The sequence below is a fragment of the Paroedura picta genome, chromosome 4 (genome assembly GCF_049243985.1).
Source record: "Paroedura picta isolate Pp20150507F chromosome 4, Ppicta_v3.0, whole genome shotgun sequence".
In the NCBI taxonomy this organism is placed as follows: Eukaryota; Metazoa; Chordata; class Lepidosauria; order Squamata; family Gekkonidae; genus Paroedura; species Paroedura picta.
In genome coordinates, this window is record NC_135372.1 from 99,237,323 (window position 1) to 99,264,477 (window position 27,155).

General features: G+C 43.1%; 1 protein-coding gene across 7 annotated transcripts in view; it reads left to right on the forward strand.

The window, feature by feature from the left end:
• Window positions 1-27,155, forward strand: part of ATP2B4 (ATPase plasma membrane Ca2+ transporting 4) — a 193,577-nt gene that overhangs the window by 114,023 nt on the left and 52,399 nt on the right. For all 7 annotated transcript variants that reach the window (XR_013230447.1, XM_077334619.1, XM_077334617.1 and 4 more), the window contains exons 4-6: window positions 21,739-21,996; window positions 23,034-23,159; window positions 24,423-24,548. Coding sequence is in view for 6 of the 7 variants with exons in the window: in XM_077334619.1 (XP_077190734.1) it covers window positions 21,739-21,996; window positions 23,034-23,159; window positions 24,423-24,548 (510 nt within the window). In the remaining variant the exon portion in view is untranslated. The remainder of the gene's footprint in view (window positions 1-21,738; window positions 21,997-23,033; window positions 23,160-24,422; window positions 24,549-27,155) is intronic.

A 27,155-nucleotide genomic window follows, 5' to 3' on the forward strand; every position in this document is an offset into this window, starting at 1 on the left:
GGGTAATTCCATTTTGCTAATATAAAAAATCCTTAACACTATTTTGTTCCCATATATATTTGGGAAACAGCCTCCTGGGAGGAGACTGTCCGTGCAGGTCCACCCTGATTGGCCCTCCCCCTCCAGCTCCCACCCTCCCTCCTTGCCTGATAGAAGCCTTGTGGCTGCGGCCTGCATTGTTGCCCACAAGGAGAGAGGCAGCAACAGGGCTTTGTGGCCTGCAGGCATGCTCCTGCTAGGACAGAGCCAGGGTAGGAGTCAGCCCCTAAACCCTGTTGCCGCAGGGGGGGGGGCTTTCCACTAGCCCAGGAAGCGCTCTCGCCATGGCGAGAGCCCGGCCCAAAGGGAGCCTCCCGCAGCAGCTCCACCAGTGGGAGGGGGGGCCTTTCCACTCCCCTTAGCCTGCTTTTTGGCCAAAGGGAGCTGCATCCACTATCTCACGCCCTACTGCCTGCTGCTCCTTTCAATGCCCATTTTTAAAATGGGCTTTGATACTAATAATACAATGTTGTTTTCACTAGCTACAGTATTATTTTTGTTTTCCTATTCTACAATGTTGTGCAGAATGGCTGCATTCTAGTAAATAAATTAGCCTTAGTTTTGGTGAAGATATAAGTAATGCTTACTTAAATACTCTGAATGATATGTGAAGCCATCAAAATTATGACAGTCTGCAGGTTATTGACAGTGTGTCTCCATTAAGCTCATGGTCAAACCCTCATATGGCTGCATAGAGATTAACTGTAGTCAGGGTGCAGAAGAAAAAAAACTGGGACTAAATGTCATCCCACCAAGCTCTTTCATAAAAGAAATCAGTAGTTCCTGTCGTGGTTGTCTGTATTGCTGCTGTAAGCTGACATTTCAAATCGAACTGTATAACTGACAATAAGGGATCTTAGATGGTTGATGGCTTTGAATAAGAAAGAAGGACATGCAGTTCTCTTCCTGGGTCATACTATTTTAGGAGCTCTGGGAGCATTTTGTTTCATGGGAACAGTATATCATATTTTATAGGAAATTGGTTTAAAAGTCTCTCTTTACCAGTGACTAGAGGCTGAATAATTACATATATCCCACATTACATTTATTCTACCATAATAATCAAGGCAGTAAACACAGAGAGTCACTGCACTGTACTAGTTAGAGTGTGATATTAGGATCTGGAAGACCTGGGCTGATTCTGCACTTACTTGGTTTTTTGCACTATAGATCCTGCTGAATTCAGATCGATTTGAACTCGGGTTTTCCTCTATCCCCCCCCCCCAATTGAAACTATAAGTGTTCTGCACTTGATTGGGAAAGCTCAGAGTGAGGAGGGAAGCCAAGTGCAGAAGGAGTCTCTTTCTTTTCTTGAATGGGGGAGCGGGGGGGAAAGAGGAATGGAGACAGGAGGGGGAATAAATCCAAGAGGCAAATCTCTGCTGAGAGAAGTTCGGGCTTCTGTAGTGCAGTCACTTTAAGACAAGCCTTGCAACCGGGAACCAGGAAGTCTTTGAACTGATGCCCTGGCCAATCAGGGAAGACTGTTTTGCCACCAGACACAGAGAAGAAAGTTAATTCTCAAAAAGCAGGATGCTACACACTGATGCCAATTTTTCAAATATCGAGGGTTATATCCACTTCTGGATATCGTGGGGGATATCGCGGATCAATCATGCATGTTGCAGAGGGAAAATTTAAAATGCCCAAAATCAAAATTGAAATTACATTCAGTGTAGATGGCAGGGATTTATTCGGACTGGGTGTGGGTAAAAAGCCCTGTGCAGACTACACCCTCAATTGAAATCCCTGCTTAACCATGAACTCATTGGGTGAACTTAGGCCAGTCACTCTCACAGGGCTGTTGTGAAGATAAACTGAATGAGATCAGCCATGTGTGCTGCCCTGATGCCCTTTTAGGTAGCGCAGGATAAAAAATGGTTGGATAGATTTCCAAGAAATCTCCCATCCAAGCTCTGGCTAGTCCCATGCCAGCCTGGTTTCTGCGAGACTGTTGTATCATGTACGTAAAACCATACTTTCACTAGGAAATTATATCAACAGTGTTGCCATAGAAGACCGAGAATATAACTGGGTGTTGCTTCTGTGACTCTGATTCGTATTACTTTCAGAGCATATAAGGCTTATAAGCTATACTTTTTTATAGAAGTTGCCATTGAGGGTTTCAAATCTCTCTTAGGAACCTAAATCAGGTTTCCCTCATCTCTGAAGGAAAGTTTTCAGTTGGCTTTCCCAGGCTCTTAGAATGGCCCATTATGCACGGCTGCCTAAAAGGCGATTTCGGGTCACAGGGAAAACGCAGAGGGGGAAGAAGCTAAGCAAACCGCTAATGCATGGGACGGAATGCAACGGCGGCAAAACCCAGAGTAACCGATTATGCACGCGGTGACCCCAGCGCCGCTTCTGGTTGCGCCCTGGTCACCCAGAAGCTGCGCTTTCTTCCACGTTTCGCTAACACGGCTTTTTCGGCAGCATGCACCGAATCTGCAGCCGGTTGCAGCCGGCACCATGCGTTATCGGTGATTTTAGTCGCCGCCATTCGACCCCGAATGTGCGCTATTCCCCCCGTGCATAATGGGCCAATCTGAGAACAGCATGAGAATAAAGAGGAAGAGTTGGCGAGGTTGTCTTTGAGTGAGTGACACCTAATAATGCATAGCCTGAGGTAAAATCCCAGTCCCTGGCCAAAAAAGCTGTGCAATATAAAGTTGTGTTCTGTACCAGTTGTCTTTTCAAAGGAAAATGTCCCAGGAACAGTTTGGGCATGAGGGAATGCAAACAATGTGCTAAGGCAATCTTTAAACATCAGAGATGACAAAGAAGAGAATTCAAAGCTAGCCATTAAATCAGTGGTCCCCAGCCTTGGCGCCGGGCCGCGGCTCCTTCTTCCCTCCCCCCCCCCAAAGCGAGAAGCTCGCCAGGCCGTGAGCAAATCGGCCGCCAAAGCTTTAGCGGCCGATTTGCTGGCGGCCTGGAGGGGCCGGGAGGGGGAGCCGCGGCCGCCGGCATGGCGGCAGTCCGTGCATACACGCTCGCGCTGGGGCTGCCGCGTGTGCACGGGCCCCCGGGCCGCCCTCTCCCCGGACTCCGGAGCAGCGGTCCACAGCGGGCGCAAGCTTGCGGACCGCTGAATTAAATAATATTGCTGTTTGCTTGGAAAATGTTTTGCAAAACACAGGAAGGAATAATGAAGATACTCCTTTGGCAATTTTAAGAATAAAGTGTATGTTTATGGTCTGTTTTATGCTGGACTAACTGTTTTAATAAGAGCCTCTTGTGGCGCAGAGTGGTAAGGCAGCAGACATGCAGTCTGAAAGCTCTGCACATGAGGCTGGGAGTTCAAAAGGTTGACTCAGCCTTCCAGCCTTCCGAGGTCAGTAAAATGAGTACCCAGCTTGCTGGGGGGTAAACGGTAATGACTGGGGAAGGCACTGGCAAACCACCCCATACTGAGTCTGCCATGAAAACGCTGGGGGCGTCATCCCAAGGCGATGACTTGGTGCTTGCACAGGGGATACCTTTTTAGCTGTTTATTTATGGGTTTTAATTAATCTACTTTAATGCTTTTTCCTATTATTTTTATTTTGTAAGCTGCCTTGAGCAAGTTTCTGAAGATTAAACAAAGCATCATCACTGAAGTTTGCTGGCAGGAGACATTTTAAGACCCATGAGGAGAGATAAATGCGTTGAGATTATACTGTTAATGCAATAGGTGTGTGCTTAGATATGTGATGCTGCTGTAGATATTTATGCTCACAGCTGCTTCTAAAATATGCCGCAGAGTCCTACAGTTAGGATCTATCAGAGTCTTGGCCTACTGATTTTTGGTTTCTCTGGTGATGGCATTTCTTGTTGTTAATCAGGGGTAGTCAAACTGCGGCCCTCCAGATGTCCATGGACTACAATTCCCAGAAATTCTGAGAATTGTGGTCCATGGACATCTGGAGGGCCGCAGTTTGACTACCCCTGTTGTTACTAGTATCTGATGGTCTTTATCAGTATAAAACTTGTCATGGTAGATCTTATACTGGCAATTTCCTATTGGCTCATCAGTGAGAATGGCCGAGTTGAGTGATGGTTAGTTCAGCCCAGCATCCTGTGCCTGGGAGTGACGAGATAGGGTAGTCCAAGTTTAAGCCTCCCTTCTCTAGCATTTGAAATAGTAAGCCCTCACTGTAGCAGGTAGTAGTAGTTTGTATTTATATCATTCAGGCTTTTTTCAGTTATTCTATGAACTTTCACAAATCCTGTAGAAATTATTATATTTATTTTTATGTCCTGCCATTCTTGGTCCAGGCAGCTCACGGTGGCTCACAACAGCTTAAAATGCAGTACAGAATTAGAACCCTACATAAAGTAATAATTGAAACATAACCCCCCATCCCTCCCTCAAAACCTTCCCCTCTTCCTGGCCACCATTCCCTAATTGGAGAGTATCGGAGGAGGAGCCCAAAATCTCCCCTTAGTCTGGCCTCAAGCTCCATCTTACTGGCTATGCAGAACTGTGTTGGCTCTGGCAGGGCCTGTAGCTCTTCTGGGAGCTCATTCCACCAGGCAGGAGCCATGATCGAAAAGGTCCTGGCCCTGGTCAAAGCCAGATGAACTTCAGGTGGGCCAGGGATCACCAGTTTATAAATATTTGCAGAGTGATGAGTCTGGGGTTCCTAGATTAATTACTCATTACATGAAATCATCTGTTAATTGAATCCAGTACTTGTAGATTTAGTTATATTTGGTTGCATTTGGAGGTACTTTGATAAATAGCCCTGGGAGCAAGGTCACATGTAAGTGTCATCACCATACATCGCTTGTGCGACTGATTAAAATATAGAAATTCCTTATTCACTATTCCTGACTTTACCATAGTTCTCTGAAAATCTGTGATAGCATTCCTTAGCTGACAAACTATACAGATTTTAAAACATCTCTTCATAATAGAATCTGTCCTTGCCTTTGGTATCGTTTTGTTCCCTTTTGTCAAAAATATTTTTATGTTCCATTGTATTCCCCCCCCCCTGAGAATAGCACATGGAATCAAGTTGTGCACACTTGATTTTTCTTTATAGGCATTGTTAGCTTTTTCTTGTGTTATTTCTTTTCTTTGTCCCTAATGGTTCTTAACCTTTCTACTTGCCATTTTGCCTGCTTTGGTACATTTGAGCTGATGCATGCATCATCTATGCACAGCGAGTTTAAACTCAGGGAGGCAATTTAAAGCCCAATATTCTACACTTGCATTAAGTAGCTGTTTCCAGTGTGCATCACTTTGCACTCGTGGTGTTGAATTTCATTTGACATTTTGCTGCCAACTCATCTAGTTTGGTAAGATCATCCTGTTCATAGTCTGTCCTATCATCTTAAACGTTTGACATGTTATTTGCCTGCAATACCCGAGTTATGTCTCCCTCTCTTGCCAGCATAATGTAATTGTTCATTGTATTTCTCACAGGGTAGCCCTGTGCTTTGTCCAGAGCACTTATTTACTGGGACAGCCAACATTTAGGGTTGGTTTGCCTGTTTGGCAATGTCCAGAAAAAATCTTGATAGTTCAGAGAGGCACTGTGTACTTGTGTACCAACTCTGTGTTAACACCTTTTCTAAAACTGATGTTTAAAAATAAAAATAGTGATTTTAATTATAGAACAATCCTATTATTTATTGACAAACTCCTTGGATTTCACTGTTTTGGGTTTCTAGGACAGGTTCCAGCTTGCTTTTAATTCACCAACATCCCTAAGAAAACTCCACCTTATTGGAAGACAGGACATTTATTCCAGGTGCCTGCCCTGTAGCTTTCACTCACTGGAAAGTACTCTAACACTGCTTCTTCCTGGCACCTGGATTATATATTTTCTGTTGCCAGTTGTGTAGTAACAGAAATTATGCTGCTTTCTCTTCTGCTGTCATGGGTGAAATGACAGGGAGTGTAAAGAAGACAGCAGTGTACTGGGAAGAAGCAATGGTGAGAAAGCATCTGGAAATAGGGCAGCAGGCGGTGTATGGGGAGAAGACCCATCCACATTGTCCTTTATGTCTATAGACTGTCCCGGAAAGCTCTGCTGTCAAAGAGTGTAGCCAAATTTACTAACTGGAACACATAGAAGTCGTCTGAGAAACAGGCAACAGAATTCTCAGTATTGTCTCTGTGTCTGCCTGGTAATAACTTCTTCCTTGTGTCCAGAACTCTGTTGCTTACATTGCCTTGGTGATCTTCCTCTGTCTTGATCTGTTCTTTGGAGCTTGTCTGAGAGTGGTGAGTTTTAGCTGCCCCACTTCCATCTTGGGTCCTAAATCCTACTGTGAGTTGAATCTTGAATTGTGCCTCCTGTCCCTCTTTGGCCCTATAATCTGTTCATCAGCTCAACTTGTCATGATTTGGTGCTTTATAAGGCATTTTGCGAATCCTGATCTAACAATGTGCTTTCAGAGAGACTTATGCAAGAACTTTTTTACTATGTTTAGTCTAATATGTCATCTTGTTGGTGGACTATACAGTCTACTTCTGACAGTTTTAGCTTTCACCATATTTTCCCCCTGGCACTGAAGTGATTGCTCTGAGAGCGCTCAATAGGTTTTCTCAGAATACTACTCGGATCTATTCAAGAGGGCTTGCTCCCAGGAAAGCATTCCTAGGATTGCACTGTTACCATGTTTACTTCCACAGGCAACTTTATAGCATTTAAATTTCACACACATGCACACACAATGCATCACTTCAGCTGTCTTCCAAACCTCTGGCACATAAGCTGATTTTCTACACTCAGTAGTTCTGTAATTTCATCTTTTTGAGATTCTTCAGCACTTTTGAATGAATACCATCTGTGCTTTGTGACTTATCGCTGTGTAGCTTATCAACTCACTCTTAAATGTCTCCTATTGAAACATCAATTTGTGACAGCTCTTTAAATTTATTACCTAAAATGTGCCAGTGCAAGTATTACTTCTTAATTCAGTGCCTTATATCCAAGGATCTCTGAGCCCTAAAGGGTTCAAAGCCTGCTTAACGAATTAGCTGATTGTGCCATTAAAATTGAATTAGGAAAATGTTAGATATGCATGTAAGGATATCATGTAGAGGATAGAGTGTAGGATTGGGTGCTGGGGGTGCCTGGGGCTGTTTTAATGCAGCTTGTAACCAGCTAACTGAGAAGTTCAGTTTTTTTTTAATTGAGAAATGTTTGTAGTCCTTAAAATAGCAGAGACTTCTGACAGCCACCTCACACATTATGATTTTAAGTCCTAGGTTTGCTGTAGCCATCTCTTTCTGACATGGCAGTTATATCTTTAGCAGGTGCATGACATGCAGAAGAGTTTTCTTGGCACGGAGATACAGGGTAGGGGGATGCTTTATTGGGTTAAGTCGGTATGTCAGGCAGCTGTTCAATGAACAAGATCTCTGGCTGGTGGAACTTCTAGATGGTTCCCACAAATCATTCTCCTCTTTAATATTCACACATAGGAAGGGATTTTACACAGCACAAGCAAACTGTGTTCAGGCATATAACCATGGTTTTAAAAAGTGTGCATTAACCTGGCTTTTTGCAGGTCTGAATGCTTGCCTTGTTCCTCTTATCTCTTTATTTTGCTGAGCATCCCCGCCACACACACATATGCACATTAATTGGGATCCAAAACCAGAAATTAATCTAGATTTATAATCCTGGTTAGTGGAAGAGTGCTAACTCCAGTTATTTCATGAATGTTAGTGTAAAATACTTTCTCTCATAAAAGGTTTTGCATGGGCTACCCTGTGTGCATTTGGTACTATGAATGCATGGAATTTAGCACTTGACACAGAATTCAGTGTCCAGAGAATCTCATAGCCCTACTCTTATTTATTTCAGTTATACCCTTTCTCCCCAGTATGAGCCCAAGGCAGTTTATGTTGTTCATTTTCTACTCACAACTTCTTTGCAAGGTAAGTTACGCTGAGGGTCTATAACTTGCCCAAGGTCACCCAATCAGCTTCTGTAGCAAACCTGGGTCTTAAATTCAGGTCATAATCTTATATTCTAACTACAACATCACAATGGCATCCTTAATTTGTGAAATTAATTTGTGAATTTAGTTGGTGGCTTCCAATTAATTAACAATCCATATCTGTAACCGCTCTTTGAACGGTATCATATCTTGTTAAGGGCCTTAGAGGTGGAGAGTGGGCGCGGCCGGTCCTGGTGAGGGCCCAATCGGAAGTCACAAAGCACCTTCCGTTTAGGCCCTCACCTGGGAGTTCTAGCCAATTGGGAGGTGCAAAGTGGCTCCCAACACCCCCCCTCCCACACACACACACACAGGGAGCATCAGCCACAAGACGGTAAGCTGCGGCCTCCGTGGGGGGGGGCCAGGGGAAGCCACGGCTTCGGTGGGGGGAGGGAGCTAGGGGTGGCTTCCCTGGGCCCATGGAGTGCACCTGCTGCCTCCCTGGGGCGCTGGGTGTGCTTGGCGCTGGGGGGGGGCTTTCAAAGCCCATTCTTACAAGGGCTTTGAAACCTAGTTACTGTATAAAATCACAACTATTAGCTATTAAAACGTTGGCATTGCTGTGTATGTGTTTTAGAAGCCATGTTTCTAGCCTATATGTCTGGGAAGAGGGGTAATGTTTGGTGGAATCTCAGGGTCAAGGTACATAGTATGATTTCTGACCCTATCTACATTTTGAAAGCCTACAGGGGGGCAATACTGCTCAGGACAAGGCATGGGAAGGAGGGACTCCTAGCTTCCCCCCCCCCCTGTGTGTTTTCCTGAGCTGAAATGGCCTGGGTGGGAATTATTTGCCTTATGTCAGAACTTCAGATAACTTCCCATGTGGTGATATCTGATAGTCCTTTCCCACCCCCATGCTGCAGTCCCTAGCAGAACTGGGTCCCTGGGGTCTTTTAAAATGTAGTTCCCCACAACAGTACTGTAGGGAAAATTAAGTTCCCAGACTCAGCTCACTAGATATTGTATTGTGTAGCTTGATCCTTGATAGAAGTATAGAGTAGGATTAACATGATCACAAGGCAGATTTTCAGTGTTCTGCATAGTTCTTTCCCCACTAATGAGTCACAGATTAAATAATACAAAGAACAAAGCTTATGCAAATTTCCTCACTTTGCATAATTTGTACGAATTGCAGCATTCTGATTTTGATGAAATTCTTTTCTTAAGTATAGAACATATAATTCCACTTTATGCACAAGAAGTGAAAACTGGCCCTAGACCTTCCTGATGCCCCCCTTTTGCTCAAGTCACATAGCAGTCTTGGTTACTCAATTGAAATAGTTAACTGTTAAAAATCTACCTGTAAACCACATTTATTTACTAAGTGTGTGTGCTTTACTCCCCTTTTGTCAGGATCCTCCAAGAGGGCATTCTTTAAAACGAATAACCAAGATTGTTTCAGGCATTGGTACTCTTTTCAAGACCTGACAGCACGAGCTTTCTGGCCTAATGCCTCCTCATCAATATTCTGTCAAGCCTGGTCTATACATGCAGCAGAATGAGGAGGGGAAATCCTGTGGAAGTAGAATAGCCTTTTATTACTTAAGGCTGCAGGTGGCAGATTATATTTTTTAAAGTTCTATCATATGATTTCCAACAAATAAAGTATTTACATATATCTTCCACCATGCAGTAATGGAGGTGCAATCCTATTTATCACATTAAAACTCACCCACCTCTTTCTACTGCACGTGTAAGCTAGACCTCAGAGCACACACCTCTTTCCATTAGTGCTGAGGGAAGTGGAAGGCCTCCTCTGGACCCTCGCAAGCCATGAGTGATACGTTAAGAAATTCTCAAATGAGCCCCTTAGTGTACTTGCTAACATTCAACAGCAGCCACCCCATGAAAGCCCTGAAAACTGAGTGACCTTTGGACTAGGGATGAGCTGAACCATGAAGAAGTAGAATTAGTAGTAGTAGTAGAATCACAGAATAATAGAATTGGAAGGGACCTCATGGGTCATCTAGTCCAACCCCCTGCACTATTCAGGACACTCACCCAATTGCTCATCTACTGTAACCTGCCACCGCTTTGCTTTCACAGAATCAGCCTCTCCATCAGATGGCTATCTAGCCTGTTTAAAAATTTCCAAAGATGGAGAATCCACTACCTCCCCAGGTAGCCTGTTCCACTGAGAAACCGCTCTAACTGTCAGGAACTTCTTCCAGATGTAGTAGAAGTAGTAGTAGTAGAAGAGGAAGAGGAGGAGTTGGTTCTTATATGCCTCTTTTCTCTACTGGATGGAGTCTCAAAGTGGTTTACAATTGCCTTTTGGTTCCTCTCGCCACAACAGACACCCTGTGAGGTAGGTGAGGCTGAGAAAGCCCTGATATTACTGCTTCGACGGAACAGCTTTACCAATGCTGTGGTGAGCCCAAGGTCGCCCAGCTGGCTGCAGGTGGAGGAGTACAGAATCTAACCTGGCTTGCCAGATTAGAAGTCTGCACTACTAACCACTACACCAGGCTGGTTTTATGAACTTAGGCAGATTGTGAGTGGATGGGCAGGAAGAGATGTTCCAGTGTTGTGTCTTGTGGCCCTTCCTTGCATACCCAGGGAATTGTTGATCACCACTGTGGGATGGTAGGTGAATTCCCTCCAGGCCAGGCTGTATTCTGGTGATTTTTGGTGGGGAGGATCACTTGGGCATAAAATTGGAGACATTGTGGGTAGGCAGGTAGTTGTGAATTCCTGCATTGTGCAGAGTGTTGGACTAGATGACCCTGAAGATCCCTTCCAACTCTATGATTCTATGATTCTAAACCAGGAGGTTGATTTGCAAACCAAACAAGCTTGTATTGTGACCCCTGCTTTCTGTTCCCTGGTGCTCAGCTGTTTTTTGTGAAGACAGCAGGGGTTTAGCTGGCTCAGAGCCATTTAAGCCCCTGCTTTTTGTTTTTAATGAACCACCACAAACTGTCTTAAAATTCATGAATATTCTTGGCAGCTCTTCAGTCTATGAACCACAAACTGGCCAAAGTTTGTCACAAACACATATCTGTGTGACTATCCCTACTTGGGACAGTTACACAATCTCAGCCTTACTTACCTTGTAGGCAAGGCCAAGATTGACCATTAAAAGCATGTGGATACATCCTTGTTGGCTGATGGCTTCCCCACCCATACCAGCCATCCCTCTGACAAAAGGGCAGTGCTCTACATGCCCAGGTCCGATGCAAGACAGGAGGGATGGATTATGGAGATTAGGAGCCCCATTCAAGAGGCAAGACAGGGAAGGTAGTGTCACCTGGTTTGGCCCAAACAAAGCAAGGCTGGTGCCTGCTCAAGCTCCATGCAAAGCAAAACAGAGAACTGCACCCAAGCTGAATCCCACAAGATGCAAGGCAAGTTGAGATACCTGGCTCAGCCATGCTCCATGCAAGGCAAGGCTTGTAACAGAATCTGGCATGAACTGAGGCAGAGGCAGCCCTCAACAAAGCCCCACATGAGGCATGGCAAGACAGAGGGCAATGCCTGGCCCAGCTGAACCTAAGGAAAGACAGTTCTTTCTTTCTTTTCTTGAAAGGGTGGGGGGGAGGATTGGAGACAGCAGAGGAGGGGGAGTAAATCCAAGAGGCAAATCTCTGCCGAGAGAAGTTAGGGCTTCTGGAGCTTCTGCTGAGAGAAGTTAGGGCTTCCCCTTTAAGGGAAGCCATGCAACCTGGGAACCAAGAACTGATGGCCTGGCCAATCAGGGCTTTTCTACAATGTTGGAGGCTCCACAGCAAGTTATTTCAGGGAAAGCAGACAGCTACATGCTTACTCATGCTGATTTTTCAAATATCCAGGGTTATATCCACTCCAGGGTATTGCGGGGGGGAAGTAGGATCGTTCCAGATCAATCATGCTTGTTGCAGAGGGAAAATTTAAATCGCCCAAAGTCAAAATGGAAATCACATTCAGTGTAGACGGCAGGGAATTAATTGACCTAGGTTTGGAATAAAAGCTCCATGCATATTCAGCCCTGGTGTGTCAATGAATTTCATTGGCATTCTACCGAAACTTTGTGCTGAGCATTTAGCAATGTTCATCATACTGGAAAGATATTATTGCTGCAGTTTGGAATATTGTAAGCATTTATTTTGCATGCTGCTTCTTTCTGCTAAAGATCTGTCCAGATTCTCTCCACCCCTAAAAAAAATCCACCAAGTCAGCAGTAAAGCACTCTAGAACATTATGTGGAAGGGGAAGTGTGAGCCAGACTACATGAGTGTTATTTTAGTATATTTTCCATCATTGCTCTAGTTCCTAACTCGTCTCTTGGAAACACTGTAGGAAATTCCAAGTCATATGTTAAATATCATAATTGGTGATTGCCTATTGAGGCTGTAGGAAATAGGGATTGGGAATGTGCAGTTATGTACATTTCCACTAATTTTCATTTTTATGCATGTTCAGGAAGACTTTAGTCATGCATTTTTGGCCAGATTTCCCATTTACCCTAGTTTGTTTTGTATTATTTTTCTATACAACCTTTGTACAAATGACACAGAACCAGGTGTCTGTTTTGATACAAATATTTCAGTCCATTTTTATGTAGTTGAGAAACAAGGTAACTACAGATTTATCCCATGTGTGGAGAAACTAGACTAATTGAATTTTCAAACCAAACCAGAGTTGTCATGAAATTCGTTAACATCCCTAATTGGATTATACACCTCCACAATTATAATAAAGCTGCTTTCAGGTGGCATTATTTTAAGTAGCTCCTGTGCATAATAAACACACTCAAAATTAATTCTGTTTAATCATCTGAAACCAATTAACTATGTCATCTAAAAGCATCCTTAAGACTCTTGCATTTGTTTCCCTAACCATGAATCAGGTATCCTAAAAAGATCATGGGCTTACATTCTCACATGTTTTTCTCTTTCTCCTGAGGCATTAGAGCAGGAATTCCCAACCAAGGTTCTGTGGACCTCTGGAGGTCTGCAAGAGCTCCAGAGGGGGTCCACAGCTTTTCTTCTCCTACCTAAATGGATTTGGCCACAAGCTAGGGAACTGGCTGCCTCCACCTGGAGGACTTGGTGGGTAGGTCATGGATGTAAAAATCGAAGGTTGTGGCATGGTATGGGGGGGGGGGGAGTCTGGGCTGTCTTCTCAGCTCCTGCCCCTCTTTCTGGGCTATAGGAGGCAAATATCCGATAGTAGTAGTAAAGGCAGAGGGAGGGAGTGAAAGAAGGATGAAGGGTATAGATGGTTATGCCACTTCCAGGGGCAATGGCAGGGAAGCATGGCTAGCTATCACTTCCAAGGGTCTTCAAAGCCTAAAAATATATTTCAGAGGGTCCTCCATGGTCTAAAGGTTGGAAAAGGCTGCCTTAGAAGCTGCTACAGCTGGAAGGAGGCTGATAGTGATATGAACTTGGGGCACAGGGTTTGCTTGTATGTAAGATATAGCTGGGACTAAATATACTTTCCATTTAAAACAAAGATCCAAGAAAAGCTGCATTATGTATGAGACCTCCATAAATCATCATTCTGTATACTTCCATTAGGCATAGGCAGAAACAGTGACAATGCAGTCCTAATCACAGTTGCACCCTTCTAAACCCATTGTCTTGAGTGGATTTAGAAGGATGCAAGTCTGTTTAGGACTACACTGTGACTTACATAAACCCTTGACTCTCACCCTCTAAGCACTGAAAGTTCTGCTTAGTCTCCCCTCCGGCTTCAAAGCTGTCAGGCTTGGAGTGCACGTTTTAAATCCTATTTTGGCTGCCCTAAAGCTGAAATTCAGGATGGTGAGTTTTGTGGCTGGTCATTACCAGATTCCACATTAGTTCACTACAATTAAGAATTTAAACATGGCTGTAGGTGTAGTTCATTGCCATTTGCTCTGCTGGGCCTGGGAAGAAATTTTCACTAGACCAGATAGCAAGTGGCCTTATAGGGGTGGTTTGCCCATACCCTCTAAGAAGAATTGCTGACATACAACCAAGTAACCCCAAAGCCAGTAAATAAGATTAAACCAGTTAATACCCCAGTCTTCAGAGATACTTATTTAAACAGTAATGATTTTGCCTGCTTTCTCAAAGTGAGCCAGGGTGGGCACTGGCAAGCATCCTTAGAGAGGCAGGGGAAGCAGAGCCACAGTTGACTGGAGGTAGTTGCACTTGATAATGTATTGGGTCTTCTCAACCTTATGACCCTGGTGGGTGGTTTATGCTTGCCTGTTTATCACTCAGTGGTAATGCCAAAGTTTGCCATTCATCTGTAATGGCAAACTATAGTGACTGTACCTGAATTGGAGTGCAGACGGGGAAGAGTGCATAATGTACCTGGATAAGGACAGGCGGAAGAATCTGGGACTTTTAAGTTGAGGTAAGGAGGGGAAACAACAAAGAGAAAGGTGGAGAAAGTGGGTAGAGAGAGATTTTTCATCTTAGTCCTCAGGGGCACCCAGGGAAGCTGATACAGGGAAGCTGGACAATAGCTTCAGGTAGAACAAAAGAAAATACTTCTTTTCTCAGTGAGTATTGTGGAATTCACTATCAGTGTATGTAGTTAAGTCCATGAGCACAACCAGCTTTATAAGGGGGATAAACAGATTCATGGAAGTAGGTCCATGATTCATGGAAGTAGGTCCATGAATGACTATTAGCCATGATGACTAAGGGGAACCTACATATACAGAGACATCCAACTTCTGAAGACCAGTGCTAGCAGGCAGCATCAAAGAAAGGCCTTGGCTTCTGTAACCAGTTCAATGGCCTGCCAGTACAACTGATTGACCATTGTAGGAAACAGGATGCTAGAGTACATGGACCACTGGTCTGATCCTGGAGGGCTCTACTTATGTTGGGTGTGAGTAAAAGGTTTGTTTTGATAACTGTATAATAACTGATGCTATAATATCCTCGGTCTTCTTCATTTAAATGAGGTCAGAAAAGTTTCACCAAGAGAGCCAACTTGGCATAGTGGTTAGGAGCACTGACTTCTAATCTGATGAGCCGGGTTTGATTCCCCACTCCTCCACATGCAACCAACTCAGTAACCTTGGGCTTGCCACAGCACTGATAAAGCTGTTCTGACTGAGCAGTAATATCAGGGGTCTCTCAGCCACACCTACTTCACAGGGTGTCTGTTGTGGGGAGAGGAAAGGGAAGGTGAATGTAAGCCACTTTGAGACTCCTTCGGGTAGAGAAAAGCAGCATATAAGAACCAACTCTTCTTTCTGAAATTCCCTCATATTCACAGCCATTAGAAGTGCAGCGGCTTTGTCGTCTCTTGTATATATGTATGTATTTATTTGATTTATATCCCGCTGCTCTTAAGACTGTCTTGCGGCAGGTTACAATCAATCATATGTACCCTTCTTAATTGTGGAATCAATCTCCAATTTTGATATATTTATTTCCTTCAGTATGTTTTCCCCAAAATTATACCCAAACAAATGGTAACCAAATAAACTAAGCTCGTCCAAAACAATTATTCCAATCTACAGTGGAATTAGACTGGGTTAAGATGGGGACTGCAGCAAAGAAATTAAAAGACGCTAGCTCCTGGAGAGGAAAGCTATGGCAAATCTAGACAGCATCCTAAAAAGCAGAGACATCACCCTGCCAACAAAAGTGTGTCTAGTCAAGGCTGTGGTCTTCCCAGTTGCAATGTATGGCTGCGAAAGATGGACCATAAGGAAAGCCGAGCGCTGGAGAAGACTCTTGCGAGTCCCTTGGACTGCAAGGTGAACAAACTGGTCAGTCCTAGAGGAGATCAGCCCTGACTGCTCTTTAGAAGGCCAGATCCTGAAGATGAAACTCAAATACTCTGGCCACCTCATGAGAAGGAAGGACTCCCTGGAGAAGAGCCTAATGCTGGGAGTGATTGAGGGCAAAAGAAGAAGGGGACGACAGAGAATGAGGTGGTTGGATGGAGTCACTGAAGCAGTAGGTGCGAGCTTAAATGTACTCCAGGGAATTGTAGAGGACGGGAAGGGCTGGAGGATCATTGTCCATGGGGTCGCGGTGAGTTGGATACGACTTCGCAACTAACAACAACAAAGTCTGCCTAGAATTACATATTACCCATTGTCTTTTTCCTTTTTAAAAAGGCAGTAAAACATGGTCATAGTGCTAGTGAGGTCCTAATACACTTCAGCCAGTTGTGGGGTTTCAATACACTTGTTGTAGACCAAGATGCAGTTCAACTATATGGCTGTCACATACCAGGTGTTATTAATCCATGCATGTAATGTACAGAGGATTGGGGAAAGGAATTCTGTATTACATCTCACAGAGGTGCTTAGATTCTATTGGTGAGATTAGAATTCCTTTCCAGTTTTTAACTGATCCCTTGGCAAGTGGTTACATAGCCCAATGCCATTCTTCCTCACCAAGCAGGTGAAGTTTTGAGCGCTAGGTTTGATCCACACTAAAATTTCCATCATTGGAATGTATCCCTCCTTCCTGCCCAATGTTTTAATGTTTCTGTCTGATTTTGAAGCCTGGTTTTAATTGTATAATATTTGACAGTTTTAATGGTTCTTAAGGTGTAATTTTTTATGAGCCTCTTGTGGCGCAGAGTGGTAAGGCAGCGATATGCTGTCTGAAGCTTTCTGCCCATAAGGTTGGGAGTTCAATCCCAGCAGCCGGCTCAAGGTTGACTCAGCCTTCCATCCTTCCGAGGTCGGTAAAATGAGTACCCAGCTTGCTGCTGGGGGGTAAACGGTCATGACTGGGGAAGGCACTGGCAAACCACCCCGTATTGAGTCTGCCAAGAAAACGCTGGAGGGCGTCACCCCAAGGGTCAGACATGACTCGGTGCTTGCACAGGGGATACCTTTACCTTTACCTAAGGTGTAATTTATATTACGATACTTATGTTCTAATTTGTTAGTTGCCTTGGTAGCCCTCATGCAGGCAGAAAGGCAGGATATAAATTTTGTAAAATAAACCTCATCTTTCTACTAATCTTGATGAAATGCTGCTCCTGGAGAATGACATTGGAGGGGGGGGAGTACAGCAAGAAGAGAGATTTAGAGAAATTGCCAGTTTAGTCTGGATACAACCCGTTAGATGAAATCTTTGTAATTGGCTTAGTATATATATTTAAATGAGAGAGGAGTCAGGTTCCTTTGCCTGATTCTAACCAATAGGTAGCACGAACAGGGCAGATTTCCAAACTGTCTGCATAGTGAAACAGTTCTTCTAAGGAGTTGTATGGATTTTATTGGGGGAAGGGAACAGGGCTGATTATTTTAGGAAAAGGTGGCTTGAAATTGCTGCATTAAAGTAAATCCAGATTGCCAGAAAAGAGCAAGTGCGACTTTGCTGTATGTTACATTTCTTAAATCCCCCCTGTTGGTGCCATAGACACATTTTGACTCCTTGTGAACATGTTCCTCATGAACATTCTCTCCATTCCATGGATGAACACTTTTCAGTCATGCACTCTGCACATGTCGACAGTTTCCACCAGGTTTGACAGATGCTTTGTAAAATATTGTCATAGTTACTAAGCAAATAAAAAACATAAATGTTATTAATATGTCAGGGGGAATCCTCCCTTTCCCCTTTGCACTCTGGCCTCCTGATGCAGCATGCCCTTGCCATCCTTAATACAGCTCACTACAAAAATATTTGGAGATGCTTTAGAAATCCTCCTCTGCCGAATTTCTCCCCAGTTTCTGGGGTTTTATATTAGCAGAGTGAAACTGAAATCTAAGATGGAGTGAAACTGAAATCTAAGATTCTTATGAGGTTGCATTTAGGGATATATATGATAAAAGGAAGCTTAAAAAGAGGGGGAAGAGTTTTCATAGAATCATAGAGTTGGAAGGGACCTCATGGGTCATCTAGTCCAACCCCCTGCACTATATGCAGGACACTCACATCCCAATTGCTCATCTACTGTAACCTGCCACCCCTTTGCCTTCGCAGAATCATCCTCTCCGTCAGATCTAGCCTCTGTTTAAAAATTTCCAAAGATAGAGAACCCACCAGCTCCTGAGGAAGCCTGTTCCACTGAGAAACCGCTCTAACAGTCAGGAACTTCTTCCGGATATTTAGATGGAATTTCTTTTGAATTAATTTCATCCCATTTGTTCTTGTCTGTCCCTCTGGGGCAAGAGAGAACAATCCTGCTCCATACTCCATATGGCATCCTTCTAAATACTTGAAGGTGGTTATCAGATCCCCTCTCAGTCGTCTCCTCTCTAGGCTAAATAGACCAAGCTCCCCCAACGTTTCTTCATATGCCTTTGTCTCCAAACCCCTCACCATCTTTGTTGTCCTCCTCTGGACACGTTCCAGTTTGTCAACATCCCTCTTCAATTAGGGTGCCCAAAACTGAACACAGTACTCCAAATGAGGCCGAACCAGAGCAGAGTAAAGCGGTACCATCGCCTCCCGTGGACACGATACTCCATTTGATACAGCCCAAAATCCCATTTGCCTTATTAGCCACTGAGTCACAATGCTGACTCGTGTTCAATGTATCATCTACTAAGACTCCTAGATCCTTTTCGCACATGCTACTGCCAAGACAAGTCTCCCCCATCTTATATTGGTGTATTTGGTTTTTCCTATCTAAATGCAGAACTTTACATTTGTCCCTATTGAACTTCATTTTATTCAGTTTAACCCATTTCTCGAGCCTATCAAGATCATCCTGTATTCTGTTGCTGTCTTCAGTTGTGTTTGCTACCCCTCCCAGTTTAGTATCATCTGCAAATTTAATAAGTATCCCCTCTAATCCCTCATCCAAATCATTTATAAATATGTTGAACAACACGGGCCCCAGGACAGATCCTTGGGGTACTTCACTTGTCACTCTTTTCCAAGAAGATGCTGAACCATTAACAAGTACCCTCTGGGTACGATTTGTCAACCAGTTACTGATCCACCTGACAGAATTAGGATCCATACCGCATTTTACCAACTTGTGAACAAGAATATCACGTGGAACCTTATCAAAAGCTTTACTGAAATCCAGATAAACTATGTCCATGGCATTCTCCTGCTCCAGCAAGGTAGTCACTTTCTCGAAAAAAGAGATAAGGTTAGTCTGACATGACTTGTTCTTGCAAAATCCATGCTAAGTCCTAGAAATCACAGCTCTCAGTTCCAGTTGCTCAAGGACCGAGTGTATGATTATTTGTTCCAAAATTTTGCCAGCTACAGATGTCAAGTTGACGGGTCGATAATTACCCGGATCCTCCTTTTTCCCTTTCTTGAAGATGGGGACAATATTTGCCCACCTCCATTTGTCTGGCACCTCACCTGTTCTCCAAGAAATGTCAAAAATATTGGACAGAGGTTCAGAGATGACATCTGCAAGTTCTTTTAGTACCCTTGGATGCAGTTCATCTGGCCCAGAAGACTTTGTTTCATTTAAAGAAACTAGGTGTTTGTGGACTGTTCCAACAGTGATCCTAGGCCACCATTCCGTCCCCTGTGTTGTGTTACGTTTTTGCCACATTGATCACTATTTCCCTCCCAAGAGAAGACCGAGGAGAAATAGGAGTTAAGCAATTCAGCCCTCTCTTCATCATCTGTTATAATTTCACTTTCTTTCCCTCACAGTGGTTCTATGGTGTCCCTATTCTTTTTCTTGCTTGAAATATAACTAAAGAAGCCTTTTTTTGTTATGTTTAGCATTTCTTGCTAGCCTAAACTCATATTGAGTTTTAGCTTTTCTACCACTCCGCTACAATTATTGGTTATTTGTTAATACTCATCCTTGGTAACAAGGCCTTCCTTCCATTTCCTAAATGACTCTTTTTCCTCAAATCTTTTGACAACTGCTTATGGAGCCAACTTGGCTTCCTTAGGCTCCTTCCATCTTTTCTTCTCAATGGAATTGTTTGTGATTGAGCCTTCAGTATTTCACTTTTAAGAAACTCCCAACTCTCTTGGACTCCCATCTCTTTCTTTCTGACCACTGGACTCTACGCAACATACCTTTAAGTCTGTGAAAATCAGCTTTCCTGAAGTCCAGTCTATACGTATGACTACGTAAAGACTACGACTATGATTGAAAATTCCAAAAGCACTTGGTCACTGCTACCAAGTGTGCCCACTATTTCCACCTCATCTACCAGTTCTTCCCTATTGATGAGAATCAAGTCTAAAATAGCGGATCCCCCGGTTCCCCTCTCTACTTTCTGGGAAATGAAGCTGTTGCCAAGACAAGTTAAGAATTTAATGGAGTTTGCATTTTTAGCAGAGTTGGTCTTCCAACCAATATCTGGGTAATGGAAGTCACCCATGACCACTGTTTCCCCTTTTTTAAAAATTGTGTAATTTGATCTAGCAATATCTCATTCAAGTCCTCTGACTGGCTTGGTGGTATATAGCGGACACCCAGAATAATACCACTCTCATTTCCTACTCCTTTTATATTTACCCAAATACACGCAACTGAACTTTCATGCTCGGGTACCTGTATTTCTTCACAAGTATAAAGATTCCTAACATATATTGCTACACCTCCCCCCTTCTTTTCTTGTCTGTCCCTTCTGAATAGATTGTACCCCTCAATTTTAGTATTCCAATTGTGAGTATTATCCCACCAAGTTTCTGTGATTCCTATTAGGTCATAGCCCCCTTCCTCTATTATGACTACTAGTTCCTCCTGCTTGTTTCCCATACTCTGTGAATTAGCGTAGAGACATCGTAGTCCATCCTTTGTGTGCCTCATGGTTTTGTGTTTCCAATTATTACCCTCCTGTATTAGGTGCTCCTGATTTTGTTCTGATAGATTTCCCTCCTCCTGGAGTGTAATCAATCGTTTCTCTAATCCCCGGACCTTCTCCTCCAGCAAAGCCACTAATTTACACTTGCTGCATTTGTAAAAATTGTCCCTCTGGGGTAAAAAGACAAACATTCCGCAGATGGTACATGTCACTACGCAACCTTCTTCAGTCTTCATGCCACTTTGATCCATCTGAACTGCTCCACAAACAGTCCTACCTTTCACTGAACCCTTCGATTTGTTCCTCAGGCAAAAAGCCAACAGCCAAGAGTCCTTTAGCTCTTACTCTTGGCTCCTCACAGAGTATTATAATTTAATCCAGACCCCAAGAGTCTTGGGTTTTGTTTGTATTGCAAGCAATGGCCTTTTATAGCACAAAGGCCTACTCAGCAGAGGGCGGAGCTTGCAGTCAGCTCCTGAGATAATGTTCTGCTTCTCACAGTTCCTCCAAAGTACAGTTTTAGAAAGCTTAACCCACAGTTTATATCTGTCCTCTTCAAATGCTGAGTGTTGTCTCTTCCTTGGTTCCTACATTAAACGGGCGAGGAATGCCGCTGTATTTTATTGAAGTGGTTGTTACATTTTGTTTTGTGTCACAAAAGTGTAATTACACTTCCATACAACAAGAAAGCAATGTTCAACATTTTTGCTATTTTGTATTTATGTTTCAATGGAGTGCAATTATGCTTTCTAAAATATAAAAATGAAAAAATTAAGACATGCTTATGAAAAGGAATATATTTTTGCACACACTCGGTTAGTTTTGAAGGGCTTCATTTCAGATGAACTTTTACAATATTCAGTAGAAATCGTTTCTTACTCAAAACCTGGGCCAATAGTAGAAGGAATATTTCACTCCCCAAACTAGCCATGTTCCTTGCTTGCTCTTTATTGATAGTCTACAGAGCATTATGGCTTACTTTTCATTGTCCCTTCTGTCATGGGAATCTAACAAATATTATATACATACCTGCAATAATAATGCTGTTTGACTGCATTTTGTGAAATTTTTCGAGCACCAATATTCAAAAAGAAATTTCTCACATCCTTTTGCAGAGTGTGGGCAAGCAGCAGGTGGAGCAGAAGATGAGGGTGAGGCCCAGGCTGGCTGGATTGAGGGAGCAGCCATCCTCTTCTCAGTCATCATTGTGGTGCTGGTCACAGCCTTCAATGACTGGAGCAAAGAGAAGCAATTCCGGGGCCTCCAAAGCCGCATTGAGCAGGAGCAGAAGTTCACAGTCATCCGCAAGGGGCAAGTCATCCAAATCCCTGTGGCTGAGATCGTGGTGGGAGACATTGCTCAGATCAAGTACGGTAAGTGGACGATCATGCCCAACCTAATGATTTCTCCTCCCCCTCGGGTGGCACCTTATTTAACAACTGAGAGGCTTAAAAATACTGGCATACCTGCCCTGCTTCTGTTTTTGTTTCCAGGCAATATGAATGGTCTGCCTTGGTAATGCAAACCTCTGTTTTTCACCAAAATTCCATGCTTCTAAGAATGAAAGTAGCTAGTGTAGGACGTTGTAGGTATGACAGAATAATACAAGCGATTTTGTTTGACATGATGTAGGAGGTGGAAGATAACCGAGTGGGAAGAATGTATGGGCAAATATCGTGAACTAAGAAAGTAACAACTGAGTAATTCAAGGCAGCAAAGAACTTAACTGTTTTGATGAATTGTAGTGAAGAGACAGACAGCAGAGGAAGGAACATTGGGTGGATAGCATTAAGAGAAAATCTATTGGGTGGGGAACAATTTTATCAAAAATTTGCACTGTGAAAAACTCAGCAAGGTGAACACTTAGAATCATAGAATCATGGAGTTGGAATGGATCTCTAGGGTCACCCTGCACAGTGTAGGAAACTTACAACTGCCTGCCCACTCATACTGATCCCAATTTCATGTCCAGATGATTGCCCCCCCCCCAAAAAAAAACCCCCAGAATCTCTGGCCTGGAGGAAATTCGCCTCCAGAACCCAAAGGGGCGATCGACATTTCCCTGGCCATGCAAGAATGGCCACAAGAGCCAAGCACTGACACAGCCCTTCCTGACCACCCACTCACAGTCTGCCTAAGTTTACAGATCTAATGCTTGAGATCTTTGATCCCCTCAAAAATGAGTTTGAAAAACGAGATTTTGTATACTACATTTTCCTTTATTCTCATTAGCTTGATTGTCTGCCTCAAAATCACCAAAATGTCCATACAATTTTGAACTTCATTGGAATTGCCAGAATCCAAAAATCTTTCATTTAAACTATATGTTGGAAACATCAGGTGTATGAGTTTTCCATTTGATGAAGAATGGTCTAAAACTCTGGCAAACTGTTCATTTTCTTTTTTACAGGTGACTTGTTGCCAGCAGATGGTATCCTGATCCAAGGCAACGATCTGAAAATTGATGAGAGCTCTCTAACTGGGGAATCAGATCAAGTCAAGAAGTCTTTAGACAAAGACCCCATGCTACTTTCTGGTAAGCCAAATGTTGTTGTCAGCTGTGAACATGCTGTAAATGTGGGCAAATGAGAACAAAATGCAATTCAATAAGGAGAAGTGCATAGTTCTTCATCTGGGTCACAAAACTGAGAAGCATGCATACTGGATGGGAGATACACCTCTGAGCAGCAGTGTGTGTGAACAATATCTTGTGGTATGTGTGGACTGTAAGCTAAATATGAGCAGACAGTGTGATGCAGTGGTAAACAAGGTAAATGGGCTGTATCATCAGAGGCATCACATCAAAATCACAAGACATCATAGTCCCTCTGTATACTACATTGGTCAGATCCTACTTGGAGTACTGTGTGCAGTTCTGGAGGCCTCACCTCAAAAATGATGTGGACAAAATTAAGAGGGTGCAGAGGAGAGTGAGGAGGATAATCTATGTCCTGGGGATCAAGCCCTTGAGGAAATACAGAGGGATTTGAGTCTGTTCAGCTTGGAGAAGTGGAGGTTGAGAGGGAACATGATTGCTGTCTTTAGGTATTTGAAAGGTGTCACTTAGAGGAGGGTAGGGAGTGGTTCCTGTTTTCAGCAGCGGATAGAATCTGCAGTCATGGGTTTAAACTACATTTAGAATGATACTGTCTTGATATCAGGAAAAGAATTTTCACAGTCAGGGTAGTTCAGCCTAAGGAGGTAATGTGCTCCTCCTCACCTGCAGCCTTCAAGCAGCAGCTGGACAAATACTAATCATGGATACTTTAGGCTGATCCTGCATTGAGCTGGGGGTAGACTAGATGGCCTTTATGTCCTCTTCCAACTCTATGACTCACATGCTTGTCTCAGGCTGAGTGAGCAGGTGAGGAAGTATTCCAGTGTATAATGTTAAAGAAGTAGCCCCAAAAATATTTCATTGCTTTTCTGATCCTTGACTTGTGTGTGGAGGGGGTGTCTGTTGAAGGTGAAAGCATAGGTTCAACAATTTAACTGGTTTTATTCAGGAATATTTTGTGTGAACATAGCTCATATCTGCAAGAATTTCCCTGTTCATTTTAACAGAAGGTTCTTTCCCCTCCATTGAAATGAGTTAGGAGGGCGGAACCCACAGGAGCTACATGCATGCATTGTTACCACTGAGAGCTCTGGAAAGCTTTAATGGCATCAGTTTAAATTTGTGCTCTCAAAGTCGGTCTTTGTATCCCAGTTACTTGACTTCATCTTACAATTAATTATAATTTTATCTGGCCATTTTAAATTCTAGTTCTCCAATGTACTGCCTTTTTTTTTTAACTAGGTACTCATGTGATGGAAGGCTCTGGTCGAATGGTGGTCACAGCTGTGGGTATCAACTCACAAACTGGAATAATTTTCACTCTTCTGGGAGCAGGGGAAGGAGATGAGGAGAAGAAGACCAAGAAAGGTAAGAAAACACAGGAATCAGGCTGCTAAAGGGAAGCATCTTTGGAGGTATCTATAAGTGCATTGATCCTTCGTTGCTGAAGCAGAGCGCACACACACCCGTAGTGTGACTTGATGAATTGGGGGATTTAGGATATGTTGGAAGTTCAATGCCAAGTGCTGTAAGATCAATATGTGGCCAATAAGGGAGGTTTTTCTAATCCTTATTCAACTACAGCTCAACAAGGTGCAAAAATGAGGAGTAACAAGATCTGCTCAATTGAGCCACCTTCTACAGTCACAGGTAACATTTTAAAAAGACTTAGAAGAGAGAAGAGCTGATGTTTATACCCAGCTTTTCCCTATGCAAAGGAGTCTCAAAGCAGCTTGCAAACACCTTTCCCTTCCTCTCCCCACCCTGTCAGGTAGATGAGGCTGAGAGAGCTCTAGAGAACTGTGACTTGCTCAAGGTCACCCAGCTGGCTGTATGTGGAGGGGGAGTGGATCAAACCCTGTTCTCCAAATTAGAGTCTGCCACTCTTAACCACTACACCAAGCTAGACCAATACGTGGAGGAAAGGCCTATCAGCCTCTGGATAGCAGATGCTGTACGCAAATTCAGGGAGGCCTTCACATCCTGCTTGTGGGCTTCCCAAAGGCATCTCATTGGTCACTATTGGAAACAGGATGTTGGAGTACATGGAGCCAGCAGGTTCTTCTTACAACTGTGAAATCGCAAAAGGGAAGCTGACCCATAATTAAAACTATCCAATTCTTCCATGAAGCCCCCTGATCCAAGGACTTCACCATCAAGCAAATGTCTCATCTGCTCTTGTTTATTTTTAAATGACTATTTGAATTTGAAAACATGGAGTCTAATTACATAAAGTTTAATAGAGGAGCATTGTGGGATGCATTGGCACAGACATCATCCTTGAACAATTTGAAAAACAGGGGACATCTGAGAGAATACACCTCTTTCTGTCAGTAAGTCTTGATTTAGAAGTCCCATTAAATCATGCTGCTATGAAAGTAATAATATCTGCCAGATTGTTAATGTATAAAATGCTTCTTAGTTTTCCACATATTCATCATGAGGACCTTATATGTCCGTCTTATTCTCATTTTGTAGAATAAAATCCTCACAATTCAGAAGAATTAATCTGGACAACAGTGATTTGACACTGCTAAATACAGCCATGGGGGGGGGGGGTAGCCAAGCAGCCAACTTGAGCCCAGGCTGTTTCAGCAGTATGTATCACACTATATTGGCTATGGAGTCATATGAGTCTAATTCATGCTGCGTTTCAAGTGGTAGCTTTAGTTTCCGAATAAGGAAACTTCTTTCTCACTTGCCACTGGGAGGGAAAAGAGAACCTTGGTATGTGGTTTACAAAAGCAAAGCCTTGCTCAGTTTCCTTACCATTAGCAGAATAAGCATCTGCACTTTAAAATCCATCTCGTAAGCCAAATGGGGATAAGTACAAATGACCACCTGATGGGGTCTCCAGCATCCTCTCAATGGAAACGATCTAATGGCAGCATTTGTCAAAAGCATTAAAGGAACGCTTGAAGGGAAAGGTGATTATATTGTTTCCTCAGTAGCTGGATGGAGTCAGTCTTGTCTCTTCATGGAACATTTCTTTTTGCTGACCAGGGCAAAAATAACATATCTCAAATTCTTTTTTTTTTTTTTTTTTGGGGGGGGGGGACCTGGGGTTAGGAAGTCAGGTAGGTATACGAGAGGTATACGAGAAGTCAGGTGGGGATACGTTGCTATTTGCCTAACAAAACAATGCTTAACTTCTTTCATGATGGAAAAAATAATAGCCATTTTAAGGTATGTGTGGGTTCCTTTGTGCAAAGAAACACAAACATCAAAAGTTAAGGGATTACTATGCTCGTAGAACAGATTACAGTAGATGAGATTAGAGCTGTGCCTGTTATTTTAGGTATCCAAGTGTTTAGTGTGAACCTCTCCTATATACTGTTGTTGCTGAACTTTAAGTAATTAATCTTAGCAATTTGAATGCCTTCCTGCATAAAATATCCTGCGAGTAGAAAGCTAGAACATCAGGAAAGAAACAGAGATAAAAATTATCTTTGATGTACAAAGGTTTTGGGGGGTTGGTTTTCTTTTCCTTACATTGAGGGAACATTTGAAAATGTTACCTTCTACCTACAAACTGAATTGGTACAGTCAAATCTCAAGATTCTACCATCTAATTCTGCTGGGACTGAAGTGCAATCCTGTGCAGTTGCATATGTATAAATCTCATGGAATTTATACACAAGTATGTATATGTATGAAGGACTACATGTTCACTGTCACTCACTGCAGATTCATTGCCCCCATCACACTTTTTTTGTTGTCCTCCTATATTTGCAAACAAGGAAGTGGGTAGATTTTTCCCCTTGTTTACCCATTTCATTGTCAATTAGGGATTAATTAGCATTACTGATTGGTGAGTGGTAGTTGCTCCAGATTAATTAATCCCAAGTATAAGGAGCCTTATGCATTTGGCAGAAATCTCCATGTAAAATGTCCCAAGGCCCCTTCACGCGAGAAGACAGCGGTCTCTGGTTGCCGAGAATTTATAGAGTACTGGCTTTCCCGCCCTATGTGACA